Source organism: Microtus oregoni, unplaced genomic scaffold (genome assembly GCF_018167655.1).
Source record: "Microtus oregoni isolate MIOR12 unplaced genomic scaffold, Mior012 000008F_ref0000371, whole genome shotgun sequence".
Taxonomy (NCBI): Eukaryota; Metazoa; Chordata; class Mammalia; order Rodentia; family Cricetidae; genus Microtus; species Microtus oregoni.
This window is the reverse complement of record NW_024543067.1, coordinates 8,901,791-8,925,293: the sequence shown is the minus strand read 5'-3', so window position 1 is coordinate 8,925,293 and position 23,503 is coordinate 8,901,791. Positions and strand designations below refer to the sequence as shown.

Sequence of the window (23,503 nt, the reverse complement as noted above, 5' to 3'; positions counted from 1 at the left end):
TTTATATTTTTATCAGCTTTTGTTCCTAATTTCTTTCTTTCTTTCTTTCTTTCTTTGGATTCTTTTCCACATCCAATTACCATCTTCAGTGTTTTTCTAGAGCTTGACAGTTTTTACCATAGAAGTCTTTATTCTCCTGAACTATCCCTAGGTACTTCTTTTCTGAGACTATTGTGAGTAAGTCTACTTTTGTTGATTTCTTTCTTGGAAAATCCATGATTGGTTTAAAGAAAATTCCTGGGATTTGAGTATTGATATTGCCTCCCATGACTTTCTTGGAAGTTGTATGATTATGGTAGTTTAAGTGGGTCTAACTGGTCCCATAATCTCAAAGGGAGTGGCTCTGTTGGAATGGCTACAGCCTTGTTAGAAGAAGTATGTATAAAGCTCCTGCTTGACTTCCTGCTCCGACTTCCCTTGTTGATGGATTATTAAATCAAATAGATTCTCAAGTTTCTTGTAGTCAAGTTATTTTTATCAGAGCTTCAGAAAAGAAACAACTAAGAGTTCAGAGGTGGTGTCTGTTTCCTACACGCCGTTGTGAAAATGTCTCCTCGTGGAAATTGCGCCATGAAGCTGTCATCTGCTTCGTTGGGCTCCTTGATGCCAAAGCTCTCTGCACCTTTACTTTCTCTCTATCTCAGGACTAGGTTTTCAAGTGTTGTCAGGTGACTGGTGTCCTTCCAACTAAACATTTCTTGCAAGGAACAGATATTCCAAGATCCTTCCTAGGATCTAGGGCACTGACGATCCAGATGTAGCTCTGAGAAAGAGATATTTAAAGCCTAGCATTCTGCTCTTTTAAAAGAACACATACAGAACCTTGCTTCCTAAGTAAGGCATTCTCGCCATTGCTGCCGTGAGACATAGTCACATTTTCATAAGCCACTGGATCCCAAACACAAGTGGGGTAGAATTGCAATCTTCATCACTTCAGGTTTAACAGGATGGGCTGGCAGGAAGCAGAGCTTCACTCTTGCTCAAGCCGAAAGTGTTTTGGCCAGGCTGATGGGTTCCATTCATGCAGAGCTATATCTTCCTCTGTCTGTATTAGCAGCACAGTGGAGCTCAACTTCATGTGTGATCTCACCCCCAGAAGTTTCAAAAGGCAGCACACATCAAATACTGGCTATAAGAGCTTGCCTTGCATTATTTTAAAGAAGGATACAATATATATACTAAGATCTTTCTTGAGTCCAAAGCAAATCCGCATTGTTATTCTAGCTGACAGGGGCATTTACTTTAAGACAGACTTGTGACTTCATCAGTTGTTAAGATTTAAATATTTTGCCTAACTGATGATTTCAAAGTTCTGAGTTTCCCTGAGGATTTCACAAATATTCCAGTAAGTTATTAAACAACTGTAGACACAGAAAGAAACAGAGGTAAAGGAATAGGTGGCCAAAGTATTTTTATTTTTCAAAAACGGAATAAAGCTATCACATTTAACAATGTGACACTACTGGGTGTGGGTGGGTGTGTCTGTGCACAAGCCTATTTGTTCACGTGCAAATGTGTGTGCATATATACTAGAGTGTAGCTCGAATAATAGAAACCCAGAGACAGATATTGGGATTCAACCTGAAGATCAGAAAAGCAAACAGCCAAGCCAATACAGAGCTCTTAACTCTAAGAAATCCTCAGACTGACACAGAGCTAGTTCCTGTAGCATCTGTCATGTGGATCTGTTTCTGCATTGATCTTGTGTAGCCCAGGGTAGCCTTGAACTCACAGAGATCCATCTGCCACTGTCTTCCAAATCCTGGGATTAAAGGTCTGTGACACTACTGCCTGGCCTCTGGTGGCTTAGTTCTACCTTCTGGTCTTCAAAGCTTTATTTATAAAACCTGAATAAAATTTCACCATACTAGAGAGCAGCTTCAGATGTTACCTGGCATGGAACTCATGGCAATCATTGCTGCTTGACAAATTTCCAGCATTTTAACATTGAGGATCACACTTCTTCAGCACCTTTTAACTTTCATTTTTAATGATTCTCACTATGTGTTATGAGCTTTTTCTTATGCCTTTTATTTTGGGAAATTTTGTGAGGGGTTTGAAAGTTGAAAATGTAAATATTGCAGCCTCCTTAAAACAAAATTTTATTTTTTTTTAATTTATTTATTTATTAAGGATTTCTGCCTCGTCCCCACAACCGCTTCCCATTTCCTTCCCCCTCCCCCGATCAAGTCCCCCTCCCTCATCTGCTCGAAGAGCAATCAGGGTTCCCTGACCTGTGGGAAGCCCAAGGACTGCCCACCTCTATCCAGGTCTCGTAAGGTGAGCATTCAAACTGCTTAGGCTCCCACAAAGCCAGTACGTGCAGTAGGGTCAAAAACCCACTGCAATTGTTCTTGAATTCTCAGTATTCCTCATTGTCCACTTCAAAAATAAAATTTTGTTATCCGGACTAGCTGAACAAAATTTTATTTTTGAAAAAAATCCCTGCCAGTGCAGAGCCAGAAAAACATGGTACCCTCCTAAATTGCCCCAAGAACGGGAAAGTTAAGAGATTTACCAGACACACCTGATCCCAAGGATGAAACAATGATGATCCAGGTTTAGAACCTGAGTCATTTAATAAGTGCTGAGAGATCAGAATGGTACCACATAATGAGGAAAGAATAAAACATAGGACCTTCCCTTAGGGAGCATATAAGAACTGGACCATAGGGCTAGAGAGATGGCTCAGAGGTTAAGAGCATAGCCTACTCTTCCAAAGGTCCTGAGTTCAATTCCCAGCAACCACATGGTGGCTCACAACCATCTGTAATGAGGTCTGGTGCCCTCTTCTGGCCTGCAGACATACACACAGACAGAATATTGTATACATAATAAATAAATAAATATTTAAAAAAAAAAAGAACTGGACCATTTAGTAAGACTAAGACACAAGAGTACACAGTTAGGGAACAGCTCAGCACAAATAGTGTATCATGCCCCTTAGAGAATGAAAATTACTCTTAAATTGCAGTGGAGTGTCTGGTCCTCAGAAGTCCTTTTTCCCAAGGACAGGCATTTGGATAAGGACCTCCATTCCCTCAGGGGTTTGAGGAAAGTTCCTGCTTGCTCAAAAGGGAGACACCCTTATATCCCTAGCAGAGGAACTTTTGGCCCTTCCACTAACACATGACTGGTGCCTATTAACTCATCACGGTCAATACTAGATTCCTCAACCCCTGATTTGAAGTCACACCCCAGTTCATATGCCGCTTCTTACCCATTTAATCCTATGTGCAACTATATAGTATAAAAGGTATATTATTTTAATAGACATGTTGGTAGCCATCCTGATTCACTGTTTCACTCTCAGATTGTGTCCATCTCCTTTTTCTGTTCACTGCCTCCACACATCCTATTTGGGATATGAATTCCCCCGCAACCCACCCACTTGAAGCTGGTCTCCATCCATTACTCATCAATAGCGTCTTTCTCTCCAGAATATCAACTTGTCAAACCTTGGCAAGCTGTTGAAGCTTCCTGACTAGTGAATGCCAGTGGTTTCACTCTTTCTGTCTCCCCAGTGCTGATTAAAATGTGTAGGGCACTAGATTTCTTCATAAGAGATTTGGGGATCAAACCCAAGTCCTCTTCTTTACTCAGAAAGAATTTTATAGACTGAGCTCTCTATTTCTCACTTGTTTATAATTTTCAAACTTTTGGAGGGCTACATTTCTAAAATTAATACCAAGAAAGGATGAAGTATTTCAATGTAATGATAACAAAGACCTGATGACCACAAAAACCACACAGGAATTGAGGGAGAAGAAAGGGGTTTAGAAAGACAGATTAAGAGGGAAGTTATATGTAATGACAGAGACCTGGCTGTCCTGCACAAATTCCTGCATCCCATAATGGCATCCACTCAGTAGCATTGTGCTTGAAGGATTCTAAGGTCGACTTTCAATATCCTCATTAACACCTTTCTCCTGAACCTCCTCATTCCCATATTTTCAGCAGCAGTCCTGAAGTCACTGAAGACATATCAATAAAATTTCCTTGAAATTCAGTATCCTATTGCTCTTAAGTAAACATACTCCATCCAGGACAAATTCTGTTTCATGTTTATTTAACGCAGTTGCTTATTTCTTTTGGCAAAGGAAAACGGTGAGTGCTTTCTCACGTGTCTGGGTTCTCATGGTGAGCTGAGATTATTCTCTTGTGTTTCAGAAGTGTTCCGACGAAGTAGAAGGAGGCTCATTCTTATTATGTCTCTAGGCAGATTAAGCAAAGTTAAATGCCACCAAATAACCCTATGAATGGTGGAAGACTTGCTCCTGGGACTACTGAAAGTCTTTCTGGCTGTATAATTATTCCTTGAATCAGTACTTACATTATGCTTTGTGAGGCTTGAAATATTAGCTGCTATTGCTTGGAGCCAATCCATGCAGTCTTCAGTAGACAGGCACTGAATAATTCCACTGCAGACTCCATCCACAGCAACAACTTGGAAAGCGTTCTGCCTAAAGTTGCATCAGAGCAGAAGAGACCAAACACCTGTTAGTTAGCTGTTTGGAACTCAGTCCTGTACCTAGAAGAGTTCCTTCTTCATACAACTGAACAGCTTCCAGAGTCAAATTTGATTATTTTTATGCATACATCTGTTTTTAAATAAATCAACAAAAAGATCAAGATATTATGCAATTTCAAATAGTTAGATAACATTCTTAAATTCAAGTAAATGTGGACAAAGTATGTGGAATTGAACAGCCTCTACTCAGGGGCATCTTTTCCCTTTGGCCAAACATGCAGTCTATGACTCTTTCTCTGATCTTCTGACATGTGTCATTACATTTCCTGACTTACAGTGAAAAGATTGCAAACATAAACAAACATTAAACATTACATTGTAAAACTCATGCTAATTTCTTGAGTGTTCTTTGGATATAGAATTAGTGGTCAGGAATACAAGAAACCACAGCATGAATAGAAGCCCCCAAAGGCTCTGATCCTGAACACTCATCTGTTGTGTAACATGGTGCACTTTAGAAATTTACAAGGCATATTTAAATCCACCAATGATGGTGCCATACAAAGTTTCCACAGCTGAGCATTCAAAATAGAATACTAGCTTCATGTATTATGGGAGAATCTTCAGCTTATGCCCCATTCCAAACACTACCCAGATGATCAACTGGGGACTTGGCCCCACTCCTTCTGTTCCAAATCTGGCCCCTCACAAATCTCCTCCCCAGTAGCTGCTCAAGATTGTGCCTACAGAGTAATGAAGCTCTATTCCTTATAGCTATCAGGTGATTTCACCCCCTCTGTTTCTCTGAGATCATCAGAGGTGCTTTGTTCATTAAACCTGGACTTTTAATTCAGCCTGAACTAACTTACTCCATCAGAAGAAAAAAAAAACAACAACAACACTACTGGGGATCCAATACTTATCATCTTGCGCTGAGCCCAGGTAGAGTTGAGTCTTTCCAGAGACCACTTAGCTATGGAAAGCCAGGCTCCCTTTGATCTCGCCTCTGTCACCCCCAGACCAACTTTTGCTAAGTTCCCAAACTAAAATCCTGCTCCCAAATTAAAGTCCTATAATCTCTTACACCTGTGCCAAGATGGACCAAATGCATCCTCATAAATGGAGGCTGCTCGCTTGTTTCCTGACCACCCAGATCAGAAATAATCACACAGATACTATATTAATTTCAATAGCTTAAGTGTATTTCTAGCTGGCTCTTATATCTTTTTTTTTTATTTTTTGAGACAGGGTTTCTCCATAGTTTTTGTTTCCTATCCTGGAACTAGCTCTTGTAGTCCAGGCTGGCCTCGAACTCATAGAGATCCACCTGCCTCTGCCTCCAGAGTGCTGGGATTAAAGGCGGGCGCCACCACCGCCCGGCTTAGCTCTTATATCTTAAATTAACCCATTTGTGATTCACTGCAAGGTTGTGACCTACTAGCAAGGTTCCAGCAAACTCCTACGGGTGTGTTTCTCCTTTGGTGGCTACATCGTATCTCTCCCTGACTCCACCTACTTTCTCCCAGCATTCAGTTTAGCTTTCCCAGCCTAGCTCTATTCTGCCCTGCTGTAAGCCCAAACAGCTTCTTTGTTCATTAACCAATAAAAGCAGTGCATATACAGAAGGACTTCCCACATCACTGATAGATTTTCCAGTTTAACAGCTGTTACCCCACCCCCTACTGGGTTTCCAATACTTATCAATATTTAAATATCCTCTCCAAATACACCCCTTTACTGGCTCGATCAGTTTACAACTGAGCATTTGAGGATATTAGGTGTTCCCTGACACAAAGGAAAACCCAGGGAGTGTATATCTGACCCAAAGTCATGAGTAGGCCTCTGTCTATTTAATTTTTCTCTAGACCAGATCCAGTCTCTAATGGAAAACTTGATGCCTGATAGGTTTGTTTTCCAAATCACTGTGTATTCACATTGTTAACAGTTTTAGTGGCGGTAGTTCTCATACCTGATGTTTCCAACTGAAGATAGACAAGTGCTCAAACATGCATCACTTACTTGCTCTTAAAATAGATGTTTATTAGTAATAAAGTGATTTTAAACTTCTTGTGATAAAAACATGCTCCATTAAAAAAAGTATATTCAAAATTCAGCTATACATTAAGTGTAATTCATGTATTTGGTTGACAGTCTAGCCTTTAATGGTGGAGCCACCTCTCTAGCCCTGAGCTCTAATTCCAATGCTCCACAGTGAGTAAGGTGTTTACAATATCCAGACCTCAGACTGGAGAGATGGCTCAGCAATTAAAAGCAAAGACTCCTCATTCAGAGCTAAATTCTATTCTCACCACCCACATGGACGCTGTAAACAGCAGTCCCTGGAGACAGACATCCTCTTCTGAATTTCAGGATGACTAAATATCTACTTGTTGCACAGACATACATTCAGGTTAAACAAACATACACGTCAATAATTTTTTAAATGTCCAGACAGAAGCACAATCATCTATGGAAAATGAGATCAAATTTGAATGTAGCAATGTATACTTTTTTCCACTCTGTGTTTGCCGTGACTTTTCCTTTATAAACTACAATGAGAGGACAACAACTAGGAAATTTTAGCTGCTCAGTTCTAAAATTTATGTAATCTTATATCTTATGTAGTCCCTGATAGAATAAATCTGAAAAACTCATACTTTATACATCAGACCTAGATATTAACACGTTTTTATACTCTGTGTAATGAATGTAAATACATACATTTTTAATTATTGAAGTCAATTACTCTTATTTTTTATCAATAATTGATTCTAAGTCATAAGTCTTCTTACTTTGTGAGGGTTTGGTTAAGAGAAATAAGATAAACAATTATATTTGTGCATTAGAAACAAGAATTTCAGAGGCTTAAGTATACAAAATTATTGTGACTTGATTACTGTCACTATGAGCAGGATACTGGATACAGAATAGGCATAGAAAATTGGTAAAGGCTCTGTGGGACTTCCTGGCAATGAAAAGCTAGCATAGATCCATGGTAAGCATTTGTTACCATGGGTAGATAAGCAGTGTGGGTCAGCCTATTATTAGGGAAAGTAATATGACTGGGAAAATCTTCTAAGGTACACAGATGGAGTAGGACACTTGGACAAATGGATGCAGTTCAATAGCTCCATGATTAAAAATGAATAGTAAGAGAGACAACAGAACCAAAATTCCTCCAGGGTTTTTGACCTAAGAAACAGAACATCTATGGTGGGAAAAGCAAGGGAAAGCCTAAATTTTACACAGAAATAAGAAACCCAAAACAAACATAGGGATGCAAAAGGCACAGTGTATTTTGAGAAAGAATGGTTGCTGGATCTATTTATAATAAGACCTCATCTATAAGAGCTTGCAAATTATTCCATACATGCCTAGATTGGACAATTAGTTAATCTCGAGTAATTGCAAAGGAAAGAAAGAAACAAAACGAGAGCTCTAGCTCTCAATTAACAATTGTTCTCAAATCACTGGCAGCAGGCCCATTGTCCTCTCGCCCTGATTAGACTTTGGGACTCTTCTTTCAGCTTTTCTATTAAAAGAAAAAGGTTTGCTGACCCTTATAGGAATACATATTAATTATAATGTTCTACCCTTGAAATTCACCAACCCAATACCCAGACTTCCCAAGTCCTCCTCCAGCGTCTAAAGATGTGTCGTTCTGACCTCTTCATCCACACATTTTCCGTAATCTACAAAATTTAGACCAGGTTCTCACAACCTGTGCTGCAGCCAAAACTAGTCTCCTCTCCTTTCACTCTATGCTTGGGCCCATATCCTCCTATTTACCCACAACACAACAGATTCCACTATGTCACACCCAACCTTTCCATAAAGTCTTATCTGCTCCCACATTCCCACCTTGGAACAGGAATCACATCCTGTACACCCAGCTAAGACCCAAATCTTTTTTTTTAATTTATTTATTAAAGATTTCTGTCTCTTCCCCGCCACTGCCTCCCATTTCCCTCCCCCTCCCCCAATCAAGTCCCCCTCCCTCATCAGCCCAAAGAGCAATCAGGGTTCCCTGCCCTGTGGGAAGTCCAAGGACCACCCACCTCCATCCAGGTCTAGTAAGTTGAGCATCCAAACTGCCTAGGCTCCCCCAAAGCCAGTACGTGCAGTAGGATCAAAAACCCATTGCCATTGTTCTTGAGTTCTCAGTAGTCCTCATTGTCTGCTATGTTCAGCAACAAGTCCGGTTTTATCCCAGGCTTTTTCAGACCCAGGCCAGCTGGCCTTGGTGAATTCCCGATAGAACATCCCCATTGTCTCAGTGTGTGTGGGTGCACCCACACACTATGACCCAAATCTTAATACCTGACTGTGTCTATCCAAACTACTTCTAACTTTTAGGCTTAGTGTGCTTCCACATTCTTCTTTCTCCCCAATACTACTTCATCCATAACAAAGTTAAATCAAATAAAGAAAATCCAAATGCCCAGTCTTATCTCCAAAGTACCAACCGTATATTAAGCCTGTATTTTCTGGCCAAAATTGACCAGTCATGTGAAAATGCTTGACAATGAGTATTATATAGATGAAGTCTAGGACACAGAAATTAAATCATCATACATCTCTGAAAGTATTCAAGGAGCTTAAAGATAGATTACAAGCAGGGTATGTTTAAATAGACAGACTTATGAAAGCAATAATATGTTTTGAGAACTCTGTGATAAATATCATTAAAATTTTACCAAATGTTGAATAGACAAGGAAAGCCCAAAATGTTCAATGTTCTGAACTTATATAATTTTTCCAGAAAAAAGTGAAATCAATGTATTATATTACACTAAACAACCATGCAAGTGTGAAGTTCAGGCCAAATTAAAACAATAAATGGATATGTGTATTACATTATGCATCAGCCTAAGATAGAGAAAATAAAGAAGTACAAATGACTACCTAAAAATTAAAGAAAAAATAAAATAGATTAGTACAGTTAGCTTATTGAGAGAAAGGACTCAAAGAAAAGTCCTTGACCATATGTAGGGCTCACAGTTGTAAACATTAAAAATAATAAATTTAGAAATTACAGAATGGACTAAAGACATAACCAGACGTTTCATCAAAGTAAAATTTTTAGTTGGCAAATATAATTAAAAGCTGGTCAACATCACTAGAATGTGCATTAGCAGGAGGCATGTATCACATCGCCTGGGAGGATAAAGCAACTGGCAAGCTCTCGAACCTGTAGTAAGAAGGGACACGGACAGACTGACGCTAGAAAGATTCATCGAGCTCTTACAAATCTCCCAGCCAATGCTTTCCAAAGAAATTACCATCTATCAAATCTCTGTGCCACTATTTATATCATTTGTGCTATTCACCGGTTATCATAAAACCTAATGTCTTAAAAATGGTCATTACTTTTTTAAAAAATGATTAAACTACTTTGAAAAGGAAAAAAATAGTGGGGTATGAAGAGTTGAAAAGGGAAGCTACCAATTCTCCTAAGCAATACTGAATCTAATAAGCCTTTGTGGTAAATGAATCCATTAACAAAACGTCATCAAAATGATGAAATAATAGAGATAAAGAATAGATTTGTAATTGCTGAGGCTTACAAACAACAAAGGTTGTAGGAAAAAGGTATTCAAGTGTATCATGAAGGACCACATTGGATTCATAGATGAGGGAGATGTTTATGGTCTCAATTGTGATTTTACATGAAGAAATAAGGAAAGGCTACATCATCCCATGTTGTTGAAATTTTACTATTTGTTATTTGGGGGCTCTCCACCCAGCTCCCAAATAAAACATGGAGGCTAATCCTTCCTTATGAATGCCCCACCTTAGCTTGGCTTGTTTCCAGTCAGCTTTTCTTAACTTAAATTATCCCGTCTATCTTTAGCCTCTGAGCTTTTACCTGATTCTATTCTCTATACCTTTCTTTACTTCTTACTCTGTGGCTAGCTGTGTGCCTGGGTGTCTGGCCCCTGCCATCCTGCTTTCCTTCTTTTATTGCTCCTGTTCCTCTTCTTGTTATTCCTCTGTTTTCTCTGCCTAAGCCCTGCTATCCTCTCTCCTGCATAGTTACTGTCCATTCAGCTCTTTATTAGATCAATCAATTATTTTAGATAGGCAAAGCAGCACAACTTCACAGAGTTAAACAAGTGCAATATAAAAGAACGAAACACATCTTAGCATCATTAAACAAACATTACACAGCATAAATGAGTGTAATACATCTTACACTAAATTCCACAATGATCTTATAGAGGTAAGAAACTCACACAAAGTAATAGTGGAATGAAGATGTTATCAATGCCAATTTTCTGGCTATGAAATCACACTACAGTTTTGAAAGCTGTTTTATTATAAAAATTGTTAAAGGTACAAAAAATCTTATATATCACTTCTTCCGCCTGAATATTACTCCACAATCACTTCAAAACAGAAATGGTATAATCATAAAAATAGTATTTCATATAGAAAAGTATCAGACTAGTAGATATAATACAAAATATATCATTACCTAAATTCAAAGAAATTACTAGATTAAATAATTTAGTTATAGTATTACTTTTTTAATTTGGAATAAAAACAAAAAACGAAGAAAAATTTCAAACATATGCTACCGTGGAGAGATTTTTTTAGAAACTAGGAATTATTAAAGGAAGGGAGAAATATACAGGCACTTACTCATCAATACCAATCTCCTGTCATATAGATAAACATTTGAACAAAGAAAACATAGTGTAATTTTTAAAAAATAAGCATAGATATAGAAATTTTAAATCTTTGTGTATCCTATAGATTAAAATTAAATATAGAGAGCAAATTCAGACAACTAAAAGTAGAAATACATATATTTATCATCAAAATGGACTCTAACTCAGCCAATGCATTTTTTATAATTCATAAAAAAATTATCATACATAATTCTGAAGATCAAAATTCCTCATAAATGGATATGCTCAAACTGAAATATGTAGAACTCCACAACAAAATGATGATGCCGGTGCTTTTATAAAAACAGGGGAGACATTTCCCCAAATAATATACAATTGGAGAAAAACTTGCTTTCAACAAATATCACAGGTTTAAAATTATCCATGATGAAATCACAAAAAAAGCCAAAATCAAAACAACAATTCAACTTCTTAACTCCTTCAAAATTTTTAAGTACATTCTCATGTAGCCCATGGTTTAAAAATATTTAGTACATGAGAAGAGACGGTTATTAACCCAAGTGAATTTTAGATGCTGACAAGGAAAAAGTGGCTGCATACTCCTGGGGTCCCCTTTCTCAGCTGAAGACCTTGACTACAAGCAGTCAGCAAGAGGAGGCCAGGAAAGGCTAATCATTCGTTATAGAGGGACCTTGGAGTTGAGTGGTGACAAGATAATTGTTACCTTGAGGTTCCTTATCTTACCCATCCCTAGCAGGGCCTTGAAGATGCCTCCCACACTGGAAAGCTATAAGCTGCATAAGTCACAAGTCTGAGCTCAAGGACGCAAGAAGGTATAAACCAACCAAAGGACCATTTTGGAGCCTGACTGACCTAGTGAGCAGCTGCCAGCTGTGTGTCTGAGCTGATCAAGAAGCTTTGGTGGAAACAGACAGAAATCCCTTCTTTCCAAAGAGGTTTCTCAGTCCCTGAGGCATCTATCTCAAAAAATATATAATAATGATGATGATAATAAGCATCAGGCACAGTATCAAACCAAGGGACTCAGGAAGCAGAACAACAACAAGAAAAATCAAGAAAAAAATGCAGAAACTTTTCAATTAAATTGTATGGAAAGAAGGGATGGACACAACCCACAAATCTGCTATTGAAAAACAATTCTTTCCACATCCTTAGCAATACTGAGCATGATAAAAAAAAATGAAAAGCAAACTCATATATACTAATTTACAAAACTGTTAACATGACAATGGTAGATAATTAACTTCAAAGGTCTCAGGTGTTACTCAATACCCTCGGTTAGATTCCTAGCATCACTCAAAAAGATAAATGTAAAAGCAATATGAGTATTTTGAATATAAAACAGCTTATTAAAATTAACTCGAGAAATATTAAGCCCAATAAATTATATATATATATATATATATATATATATATCTCAGATCCACTGCAATTATTTATGACAGAAACAGGGCTTCCACTCCCTTGGGTTCCATATTTACCATGGTCTACAATGGGAGAGGATTCCTGTACAACTCTCTTGTACTATCAGAAACATGCTAAAATAAGAATGACATGGCACATTATGCTGAAAGTTTGAGCATTGACCCTTTTCAATCAGAGATTAGAACCTGTAAACAGACTCACCGACTCAGGTCAGTCCCGGGCAGGTACTGGGAGAAGCGGGCATGCAGTAGAGGAATGAGCCTGAGGTCACACCACCGCTTCTCCCACCGCAGGCCTGGAGATGTGGGCCACGAAGAGCAGGAAAGTGTATCCTGAAAAGAGTGACATGTTCAGAAGGTTTGTGTTTCCATGTGTTCCCAGACTTATCACTGGGGGACATTAATTTTTTCAATTGTTTTCAATAGTTTGATAAGCCTAAGTGATCACCCACTCTTGGGCCCAGAATTCTACTTCAAAATGTCATTGTTAACAGAGCTCTGTAAGAAGGCTAGGAAAGACCAAGAAAATTCCTGAAAATTATGGGTGAAGAGGAAGAAAACATGAAACTGTAACAGAGTGGAATCTGTTCAAGAATGGAAGAAACTGGAAAAGTTACTACCACGGGGAAGCAACAAAACCTCTTGGAAGATGAAGTCATTGTTCAATTGGCCAAGAGTTTTGAGTGCCTGCAAGTATCCAAATATTGTCATATTTACAAATATCTTTTAAATGCCAATGTGTAAACACACGCTGAACATATTCATTATGAATCTTGAAAATATTTCCGAATTAATGAACATTCCTGCAAGTGAATCTATAACACCCTGCTCTAGGAAGTCTTGAACACTGTTTTCATTTAGTTTCAAAAAGTTTAGGTCCTTTTACATCACTTTCATGTCATATCAAGGATATAATTATTCCTTTAATATTATATGTGTTCAATATTATAACTGGTTTGTTGGGGGATTTTTTTTTTTTTTTTTGGTTTTTCGAGACAGGGTTTCTCTGTGGCTTTGGAGCCTGTCCTGGAACTAGCTCTGTAGACCAGGCTGGTCTCGAACTCACAGAGATCCGCCTGCCTCTGCCTCCCGAGTTCTGGGATTAAAGGCGTGCACCACCATCGCCCGGCTGTTGGGGGATTTTTAAAATACCTTTTTATTAATTTTTGGGATTATATTTATATAATTTTCACTTTTCTTTAATTCCCTTCAAAATCTCCTGTGCACTCCTCATCTTTGTCTCATTCAATTCATGCCATCTTTTTCTTTATTACATTGTGTTTGTGTATTCTTAAATACATACATGCAATCTGCTCAGTTCATGTAATCTTTCTAGAGTGCATATGTTCTCGGGAATGACTGCTTGATATTGTGTAACCAATAGACCTTTCTGGTGTCATTAAATATAGAACTCAGAAAGGAAAGGATGTTTTCTGATCAGATACAGCTCATGTCTTTTAAGTCTTGTTTCAGAGGTGCACGGTGTCTTCAGTAAGAATGACTTATATTTAATCTCCGGAAGGCAAGTAGGGGAAACAACAGCAGTCTGTATTGTTTTAGAATTCACTTGGCACCCCCATATTAACAATTCAAATTGTGGCAATAAGCTTTCAATGAAGGAAAGCAACCAATAGTCACTCCGATACAGCTGTGACACCTACTAACTACAATAATGAACAGAATGGAAAGCTACCCCTAAGGGTGCAATTGTGGAACTCACATCTTGATTATAATCATAAGCTGCCTAATAGAATTTAAGGTCCAATTAGAAGAAAATCTCACCTAGTACTTGAAATCTAGCCAAAACTTGGAGCTAGTAAGGCCATGCATCTAAGAGGAGAACATGTTTTCACTGCGTTAAATGAGCACAATTCTTAGCTGCATTCTAACTGCTTCTCCTTATACCCATAAGCAAGCGCCACTCTCAATCTTTTCAAAGAACCTTCTTGCAGGAAAATTCACTACAGACAACAACAACTGCCCCAAATATAGACAAAACATAATCTTGGGATGCCTAATTCCAGTGAATCCAACTCTTCCCCCTAAGGACTGGAGTCCGTCTAAGAAGATGGGGTAAGATTGCAAGAGCAAAAATATCTGGGAATCTGATATTGTGTCTTCTAGAAATGATATGGAGCCTTCACTAATGAAATTGGGATTATAGCTGCCTAGTCACGACCTGAACCATGACAGTACCAACAGATACGCCAATGTCAGAGAGGAATATCTTCCAGTACCCAATCACAGAAAAAGAAGTAGATATAACTAAGAAATTCTGAAAGTGGGAAATTTAATATGCCCTAGGGGTGAGCTACCTATTTGGTTTGCTAGTATCCAGTGGTCAGCCCTGAAATTATAATCACACATGTAGCACTAAACATACTCATGAGATTGAATATATGCATTTATGCATTTCTTTCTGTCTCTCTTTGTGTCTTTCTCTCTCTCTCTCTCTCTCTCTCTCTCTCTCTCTCTCTCTCTCTCTCTGTGTGTGTGTGTGTGTGTGTGTGTGTGTGTGTGTGTCTGTCTGTCTGTCTGTCTCTGTGTTTGTGTAACATAGGAAAAAAAACTATGAATTTGAGAGGGGGCAAGGGTTGACATGGGAAAGATTGGAGTGAGTAAAGGGAAAAGGAAAAACTATGCAATTATATTTTATCTAAAAAAAAATCAGTAAGTGGCCAGGCTATTTATAAGTATGAAGTTTATAGGAAAAGCACTTCTACAGTCTCACAATAATCTGCTCACATGTTCCTTATTATTATCATCTATACTATTATCTCTGGTTCATTAAGTACTTTGTAATGTTTTTTTCAAGATAAAGATAATGCTCATGTTACTGCATGAATACAGGACTATGTTCAGCAGCAGCAATGAATCATTTTATTTAAAGGAGAAACATGGGGCAGCCTCCATACTTTGAAGCATAGTCTAGGCAGATAAACAAAGCTTCCCAATTAATCAGGACCTTCCATCTACTGTCCTCCTGCCAGATTTCAGGGTTGCTGAGCCAAGTAATGGGAATGATTATTTATGTTATACGTCATGGTAGTCAATCACTCATCTATGTAGATGGGCATCTATAAGAAATTCATTTGCTAAGTCATCCAACCTGTGACAGCCAGGGATGATTGATTCATTACAACTAACTCCTCTTTGATTCCACAGTAAAAACATCTATCACAACACATCTCACATTTATAAGCAGATATGAAATAATTAAAAGAATAGTTGAGATTTTTTGTTGGTTATTTGACATATTAGCAATATATTTGGTAGATTATTAACAGTGACTTTTCATATTCTGTGAATATGAATTCCTCCATTTGGTTATCATTTTCTATGAATACATAAGAGAATGTATGAAAGAATATTAAAGGATTGGGGCAATGTGATATCAAGGACAATGACAGCAATAAGTGGGCATGATATTTACATAACACTGTTAGAAGTAATAGATCTGAAAATATATTTTAATTGCATTTAATACCTTCATAAATTAAAATGGAAAAGGTCATTTTTTTCATTTTATACTTCTTTGAAAATCTATAAAATATGCCCAACTTCAACTTTTAGAATAATTTAGCCTGATATAGATGCTACTATAAATCATATTCACAGCTGAATATTTAACACCATTAAAAATAATTCTTATTTTGATTATGAAGATAAGATACAGATTTCAAGGCTTCTTTAACAACAAAATTGCCAAAAAAAAAGAATTATACGTGGAATAAAATGCCAGTCCGAATATTTTATAAAATAAGTTGGCATAGAAAGCCGACTCTAGGTGTGAAGATAAGGAATGTGTTTTCAAAGTGTATTATCTGACTATCTGAGTAAGTGTCATTTTCCATTGATTAGGAAGGAATTTCTTAACTTCACCTCCAGAAAAAAAAATAAGGAACAGGATTCAGACAACTCAGCTTCAGCAATAGAAGGGATATTTGTGTACCTGAAATCAGTGACATTTTGTCCATGTAGGAGTAGTCATTAAAAACCGAAATTTTATATTTAAGGCTTGATTTCTCCTGATTTTTAAAGTGCTTTTCTAAAATCATAGTTCAGCAAAACAATATCCGATTACTTAAAATTTGATTAAAAATCATAGATATTGGGTCTGGGTGGTGGTGGCACTTGGGAAGCAGATATAGGAGGATTTTTGTGAGTTCAAGGCTAACCTGGTCTACAAGAGCTAATTCCATGGCAGCTAGGACTGTAACACAAAGAAACCTTGTTTTGAAAAACCAAAAACAAAAAATCATAGGTGTTCAAAATGCAGTTCCATACAATTTCTTTGTTATTAAACAATAGTGAAGATAATTGTAAATCTGCGAGTAGGAAGAGTTTCTAGTCTCTCCTCTTGTATTGAAGCTTATCCAGAGCATGGAAGGGAAATTGGTTTGAACAACTGCACTCAGGTCAGAAGACAGAATCAGCAGATGCACCAAGAGGAGCAGAGCCACCTTCACTTTATAGTCTTCCAGCTTTCAGATCTCAACTACATCCATGTTCAGAGTCTTAACACCTCCCTAGTTCTTTCGTTCTTTCTATTAAAGGTATTTAACATTCTGGAGGCCAGAAACCACAATTAAGTACTTCCTGTAATACCCCATTAAGTGCCTCTCTAGATTTCAGCAAGACTTTATTTGATGGAAATACACCAATATTTCCTCATTATAATATGTTTTGCTTGAATTTGTACGTTGATTCTTCTTTATATCACCATTATAGACTTTCATTACACTAAAATACATCTATCAATGTAACAATATATTTCAACATTAATGATAAAAATAATAATACATTATGAATAAACCTATGGTAGCATGGAATGTATATGTCATGTTGTATTCAGAATTCTATACAACTGTCTATGATGAAAATAGTGAGGCTGCAGATTTAGTAATAATATGTAATTATTATTATGTAATTGCTATGTCCTAATTACAGGTTTCTAAAGAATAATAGTGCTATTTCTATATAAAACAATGCAATGAGTAGCAAACCATAATGATTCCTTCTCTTAAGCCTTTCATCCTGACTTCTCTGCTTCCCATTACTGCAGAGGAGATAAAGGACTTCAGACAAAATCTACATTAAGAACATGAACAAACACCTTTCTTCAGGGCTGAAGCAGATGAGGTGGGTTTTCTGTCTTCTGAACATGACTAATGGGGAATCTCAGAGGAAACCTGGAAGACTGGAGGAAGCTTAGGCTTTATAGCCAATATCTTGTCAAAATATTTGTTCCACCTCCTCTGCTGATCATCTAGAGAAAGCCATTCTTGTTCCTTCCTCTACGCAAATCACACAGAAAACCTGAATTCACTTCAGGGGCCCGTGACTCTCAGGGAAACACTTGAAAGGAGCGATCAGCTATGAAAGGACACAGCTGTTCACAGCACCAGCATAAGCACAATAATTGAGGATAATGGGCACCAAGGAAACAATGGTGAGCAACAATTTATAAATGTGTGTGTGCGTGTGTGTGCGTGTGTGCACGTGTGTGCATGTGTGTGTGTATGTGTGTGCGTGTGTGTATGTGTTAACAAATGGGGCCAGGGAAACTCAGTGTAATATCACTTATTACTTGCCTAACATAAAGAAGCCCTGGATCCAACCAAGTAACACAGACAGACAGAAAGACAGACAGACAGACACACACACATGTTGATTGGACAACGCAAGACATTTGTCATTTGTATTGATCAGATCACTGCTTCTGTATGTGTAATTTTTTGCTCACTTGAAAATTAGAGTTTTAAATCACTCAGATCCTGGAAACATTAGATGATCAGTAGTTTGGGCTTTATCTGGTCTCACACAACATGAAAAGTATATTTTTTCTCATATATGGCATCTGGGGTGGGAAAGGAAAAAAGATAGAAGATTATAAATATATAATAATAAAAATCAGTGGAGAACAGGATAATAAAATGTTATAGAGTTCCAGATAGATAGATAGATAGATAGATAGAGATGATAGATAGAGATACGCATGTGTATGTGTATGTGTAACCATGGAATGTCATATACATGTATGGAAACATTATAATGAAACTCCTAATTGTTGACAAATATAATGATAAAAAAACTGTAAGATATTTTCTTTCATGCTATATTACAAGTTATAAAAATGTTTCTCATTACAAAATAAATGAATAAATAAATATGGTAATTAACCTGGAAAACCTATATCATCTAGCTATGGAATAAGGTCAGTGTAATCAGGAACAACAAAATTTGTTTGGACTTGCAAATTTTCAGAAGCTTCTTTTGAAATAAAATTCCTTAATTAAATGAACGCTTTTAATATTGGATGAATAGTGCTTTATTGGAGATCAGAAAAATTAATATGTACTTAAGGTCGGCAAGGTTAGTTCATATTTAAGTCTACATATAAACAGAGTGACTAGTTTTCTTTTCTTTATAACATGTGTTTTGAATACTAAAATAAGAAATTTCAGAAGTATTTAATAAAGATAGCTAATTTATTCAAAAACAAATGTGGAAAATTCACCACTAAAAATTTAATTAAATTCAATAAAACTAGAGTGCTAATGCATGTTTTATTGAATGCACAGTTTGATATTCGATGTTCCTTATCATAATTTATATGCTAAAATTTTCTCTATTTGTAGGAGTTTCATGATATGGTTAAAGATCATAAAAAAATAACAAATGATGGAAATATTTACCTAACTGGTATGAAAATAAAAGTCAAAAATCCTGTCAAATCATGTAGTTCCTGAAACTCTATATGGCATGCAAATCTCTGAAATAATATGATTCTATTCCTCTTCTTGTCCTAGTCCAGTCTCCAGCACGGCCAGAGGACTAATAAGGTACACCTGATTTAAAAATGCCATGCACAAAAAACCTGGCTGTTGGTTTTTCCTTCTGGCTCATCTTATCACTTAAATCTTAGTGATGTCAGCAAGAAGTACAGCTTTTTCAGAAAAAAATAATGGTGTTAACAAACCACAAATACAGGTATATTCTGCTCTTAGGCCATCCTTATTAGTTTCAACTGTATCCAGCTGTCTTACTGTGTTGTTTGGATGGTAGTTGAGATGCAAGCCACTGTCACAAAGAGGAGAAGAGGTACCACTGCTTTGGTCACTTGGAGCACCTACAAGAGACAAAAACATAACATCTTACAGGTTACAATGTCATGCTGTTCCAAAACGACCGTGTATAATTATTTTCGATGATAATATAAAATTGGAAAATAAAACACAAAGAAATTTGACTTACACCAATACTAGAACTTGGCAAGTGACCATAGGTGTGGAGAGAGAGAGAGAGAGAGAGAGAAAGGAATAGCGGGAGAGAGAGGGATAGAGGGAGAGAGGGCAAGAGGGAGAGAAAGGAAAACCTCAACAAGAAGAAAAAATTGTTTTAAATAATGTAAAAATGTTCTGAAAATGCATTTATTCCAAAGAAATAAGAATGCTAAGAATCAGATAGAGCACAGTAAAATGCTGGGTGTAATGAAAATGCAGGGGATAGCAGTGTGGGTAATTTCATTATTACCAGAAAGCAGAGGTGTGAATATTTTCAACATACAGAAATTATAAACTCTTATCTTGCAAGAGAAGCTAATGCCACATGATTTGGTGACTACATGCAATGTGCATGTCCGTGTATTAATATATCACATTGTACTCTATGAAAAAAATGCCAACTACTGGTCGGAAAGAAGAGAGGGAAGAGAGTAAATGCAGTGCTGGGATTCCTCACTCCACTCTACAAATGCTTACATGCGCAGTCTTCATTCAGTGGGAGCTTGAGGAAAGCAGGTGCCCTTTTTAAAAATGATACCGTCAGCGTCACTTCCTCCCCAGCGTTCCGGAGAACCTGGACCTGCAAACAGAAAAGGTGAAAAGAATGTAGCCATCCTTAGTTACACAATTTCTTATAATTATCAGTCCTGGGCAATATTGATTGTTTTCCCACCACTTGGTTTTCTCTTGTTACTAGAAACACCGAGAAAGATAAAAGGATAATTTCCCCAAGAATGCTGTCATAGACCCAACACGTCCTTTTGCTGCAGTGTTATAAGCTGTACTGCAAATCTCTCAGTCACATCCACGGAGCACCTCTTGAGTCAAGTTTAAATTAGGCAGTGTTAGAGATGAGATCATAGGGTATACGGAATTGCAGACATTGAGTAATTTTGGAGCCAGTATATCTGTTAATTTACTTGCTATTTATTTGGTATCTCTTTTATAGTGTAAAACTGAGTAATCTTTGATGGTAAAAGGAAAATGATATTGCTGGTATAGACCAGAGAATTTTTGTAAAGCTTCATCAACTTATAAAAACCCTTCCTCGAAATTTTACTAAAGCTTTTCTTTTTCCTGAAAATCTGAGAAAGCAAAAGCATTTGGGATCATCAGTAATTTTCAGCATTTGAAATTATAGAAGAAGTAGGTCAAGTTTTCTCAGCTGAAACAGTTATGATTAGCCTAAAAATCTATGCAATAAAAGGTAATCAATGGAAAATCAACGTAAGAAAAGAATGAAAGGCTGAGTTGGAGATGTGTAAGTCACAATGTAGTTGTAGCAAATCTCACAAACATGGGTATGATTATAAATTTTGATGTGCACCACAGATAGATCTAGGAATCTTTAATGAAGAAGTGGTTAAAATAAACACAAAAACATGAATTGCTCATCAACAGACAATCTCTTTCATGTTGGGGATTTCATGGTGTTCCCTAAATCCTCTTTCACAAACAGAGAGACTGTGAAGCCAGAACAGAGGTCAGAGTTTCTCATCCTGAAACTCCAGAAAACCCACCCTGAAGAAAAAAGCCTAGGATGGTAAAGAAGGTTCACCATTAACATCAACTTGCCCCCTCCCTCAGTGCAAGGGCTGACTGAAGGGAAACCTCCAGCTAAAACAACCCTTCCCTAATAAGTGACACCAGGACGCTGATCTGGAAAGCTCTCTCATCTTTTCAGGCTAAAAAAGCAGAAACCGGTTGGATTTCCTGTGAGAAAAAGATCAATCAACCAGAACAAAACGTTGCAAGTAGACTCTTTACTACATAGTCTAAAAGGATCCATAGCCAGACCTGTGAATTAACAGTTAATTCCAAACTTAAAAAAATAGGGAACTAACATAGGATCTTCTTTAACAATTATCTAACACAATTCTAAAAAGTTAGTGAAGATGAAGTAAAAATTATTTAAAGCAAAACAATAACAGTTGAGAGAGAACTTAACCAGTTCATGACAAGGCAAACTGCCTTTTAGAATGGTTTGAGAAGGACTATAAAATTACCTTTAAAATATCTGGCAAAAAGTTACATTTGTATAAATTCAATTGAAATGGTATAAACACTAAGCAAAGAAATATCAAATCATAAAATTATTAAAACAGAATTAATATAACATAAAGGTATAATGGCATGAGTAGAATATTTTTTAGAGTAAAGAAGAGAGCCTTGCTAGAGAATTAGGAACACTGAATCCCCAGGGAGAAGAGATTCAGTGGTAGACAGCATGCACACGTGTGAACCATTCTTAAATGTACTTAAATAAATAAAATGCCAAAATATGTAAAGATACTACCTCTTGATCAGGTGGAGTTCAATCTAAGAATGCAGCACTATTTAGCATTAAAAACTGAATTTGTGTAATTAATCATATTAAAAAGTTAAGTTGACTCAGAATATAAAGAGTTTACAAAAATAAGTACACATGTGTAATAAACACTGAATAAGAACAGAATCAGACTTTCTGGAGTTGATACATGTAATTTTTTAAAAAAACTGTGAACACTATCATCCTAAATGAAGAAAGACAGAGTCAGAATTTTCCAGGCTTATGAAAATATGGCTATTAATGATAATTACTTTAGTCAATTTTTTAATGGGGGTGCTAATTCAGAACAGTACACTGAGTTAAAAAATAGGAATCTGAATTCAAAAGGGAGAAATGAATTGTCTTGAGGTAGCTTAAAGTTTACAAAAAGGCTAGTTTCGTGAAAATAGCTGTGATATTTAAAGAGATTAACACCATTAAAAAAAGTAGATAACTTCAACAATACCAGAGGAAAGGTATTGAGGGCAAGACCCCATCAATCAACTTAATCTTCTGAAAATGCAAGTCAATTTGACAGAAGAGTGTTTAATTTGAGAAACCACTAAAGGCCTTCCAATCTCTCCAAACAAATCACTAGGAAGTATTTTCTCAAAATTGAGAGCCAGAAACAGATTAAAATTTGATCCAGGCTCCATCATGAGTTAGCAATAGAACTTGGCTGCATCACTCATGTGGTAGTGGTTTTGCAGGAATAAAAAGCAAAACACTCTGAGGTGTAACAATGTCTTCTTCCAAGGTTCTACAGATATATCAATGTGTGTCAGTGTTAGAGTACCTGAGAGGCTACTGTGTGTCTCAACTTTTCAAGTTATTGACAGTAGGTAAATTCAATGGGGACAGCCACACCTTCTCCCTTTCCATGATGAACATAAGCTATGAGACTGGAAATCTAAATTAGCTTCCCCAAGACACTTTTCTAACGTATTTTGTTGCAACAAATGATAAGTAACTAATACATCATCAATGTTCATCATGGCCAAAAGTGTGTGTTCGATTTGAAAGTTCTTCAATAATTTTTGCATTGATGTTCATCATAGAAATTGATTTTTCACTTTCTCTTTCTGTTTTAGCCTAGTAATTTTCAACTGTATTTACTTTCAAAGGACCAACTACATTTAATTGATTCTTTGTATTCCTATAGACTATATTGCATTAATTTCATGAATTTTTCTGTGATCTCTGTTATTTCAACTGTGTTTATTCCTATTTTCCTAATATATTGAAGGGCATTATTAGATTCTTACAAGGTCTGATTACTTAGTGTATGTACCCAAAGCTATAACCTGTGGTCTTAAGACCACTTTTTTTTATTTTTTTAAATTTATTTATTTATTAAG

General features: G+C 36.8%; 1 protein-coding gene across 3 annotated transcripts in view; it reads right to left on the bottom strand.

Annotated features, from left to right (window-relative positions):
* The window catches only part of Sntg1 (syntrophin gamma 1), a 409,578-nt gene that overhangs the window by 89,044 nt on the left and 297,031 nt on the right, over nt 1-23,503 (bottom strand). For all 3 annotated transcript variants that reach the window (XM_041657058.1, XM_041657057.1, XM_041657059.1), the window contains 4 exons: nt 20,315-20,417; nt 19,601-19,683; nt 12,754-12,884; nt 4,334-4,463 (listed from right to left, as the gene is read on the bottom strand). In XM_041657058.1, coding sequence (XP_041512992.1) covers nt 4,334-4,463; nt 12,754-12,884; nt 19,601-19,683; nt 20,315-20,417 — 447 coding nt within the window. The remainder of the gene's footprint in view (nt 1-4,333; nt 4,464-12,753; nt 12,885-19,600; nt 19,684-20,314; nt 20,418-23,503) is intronic.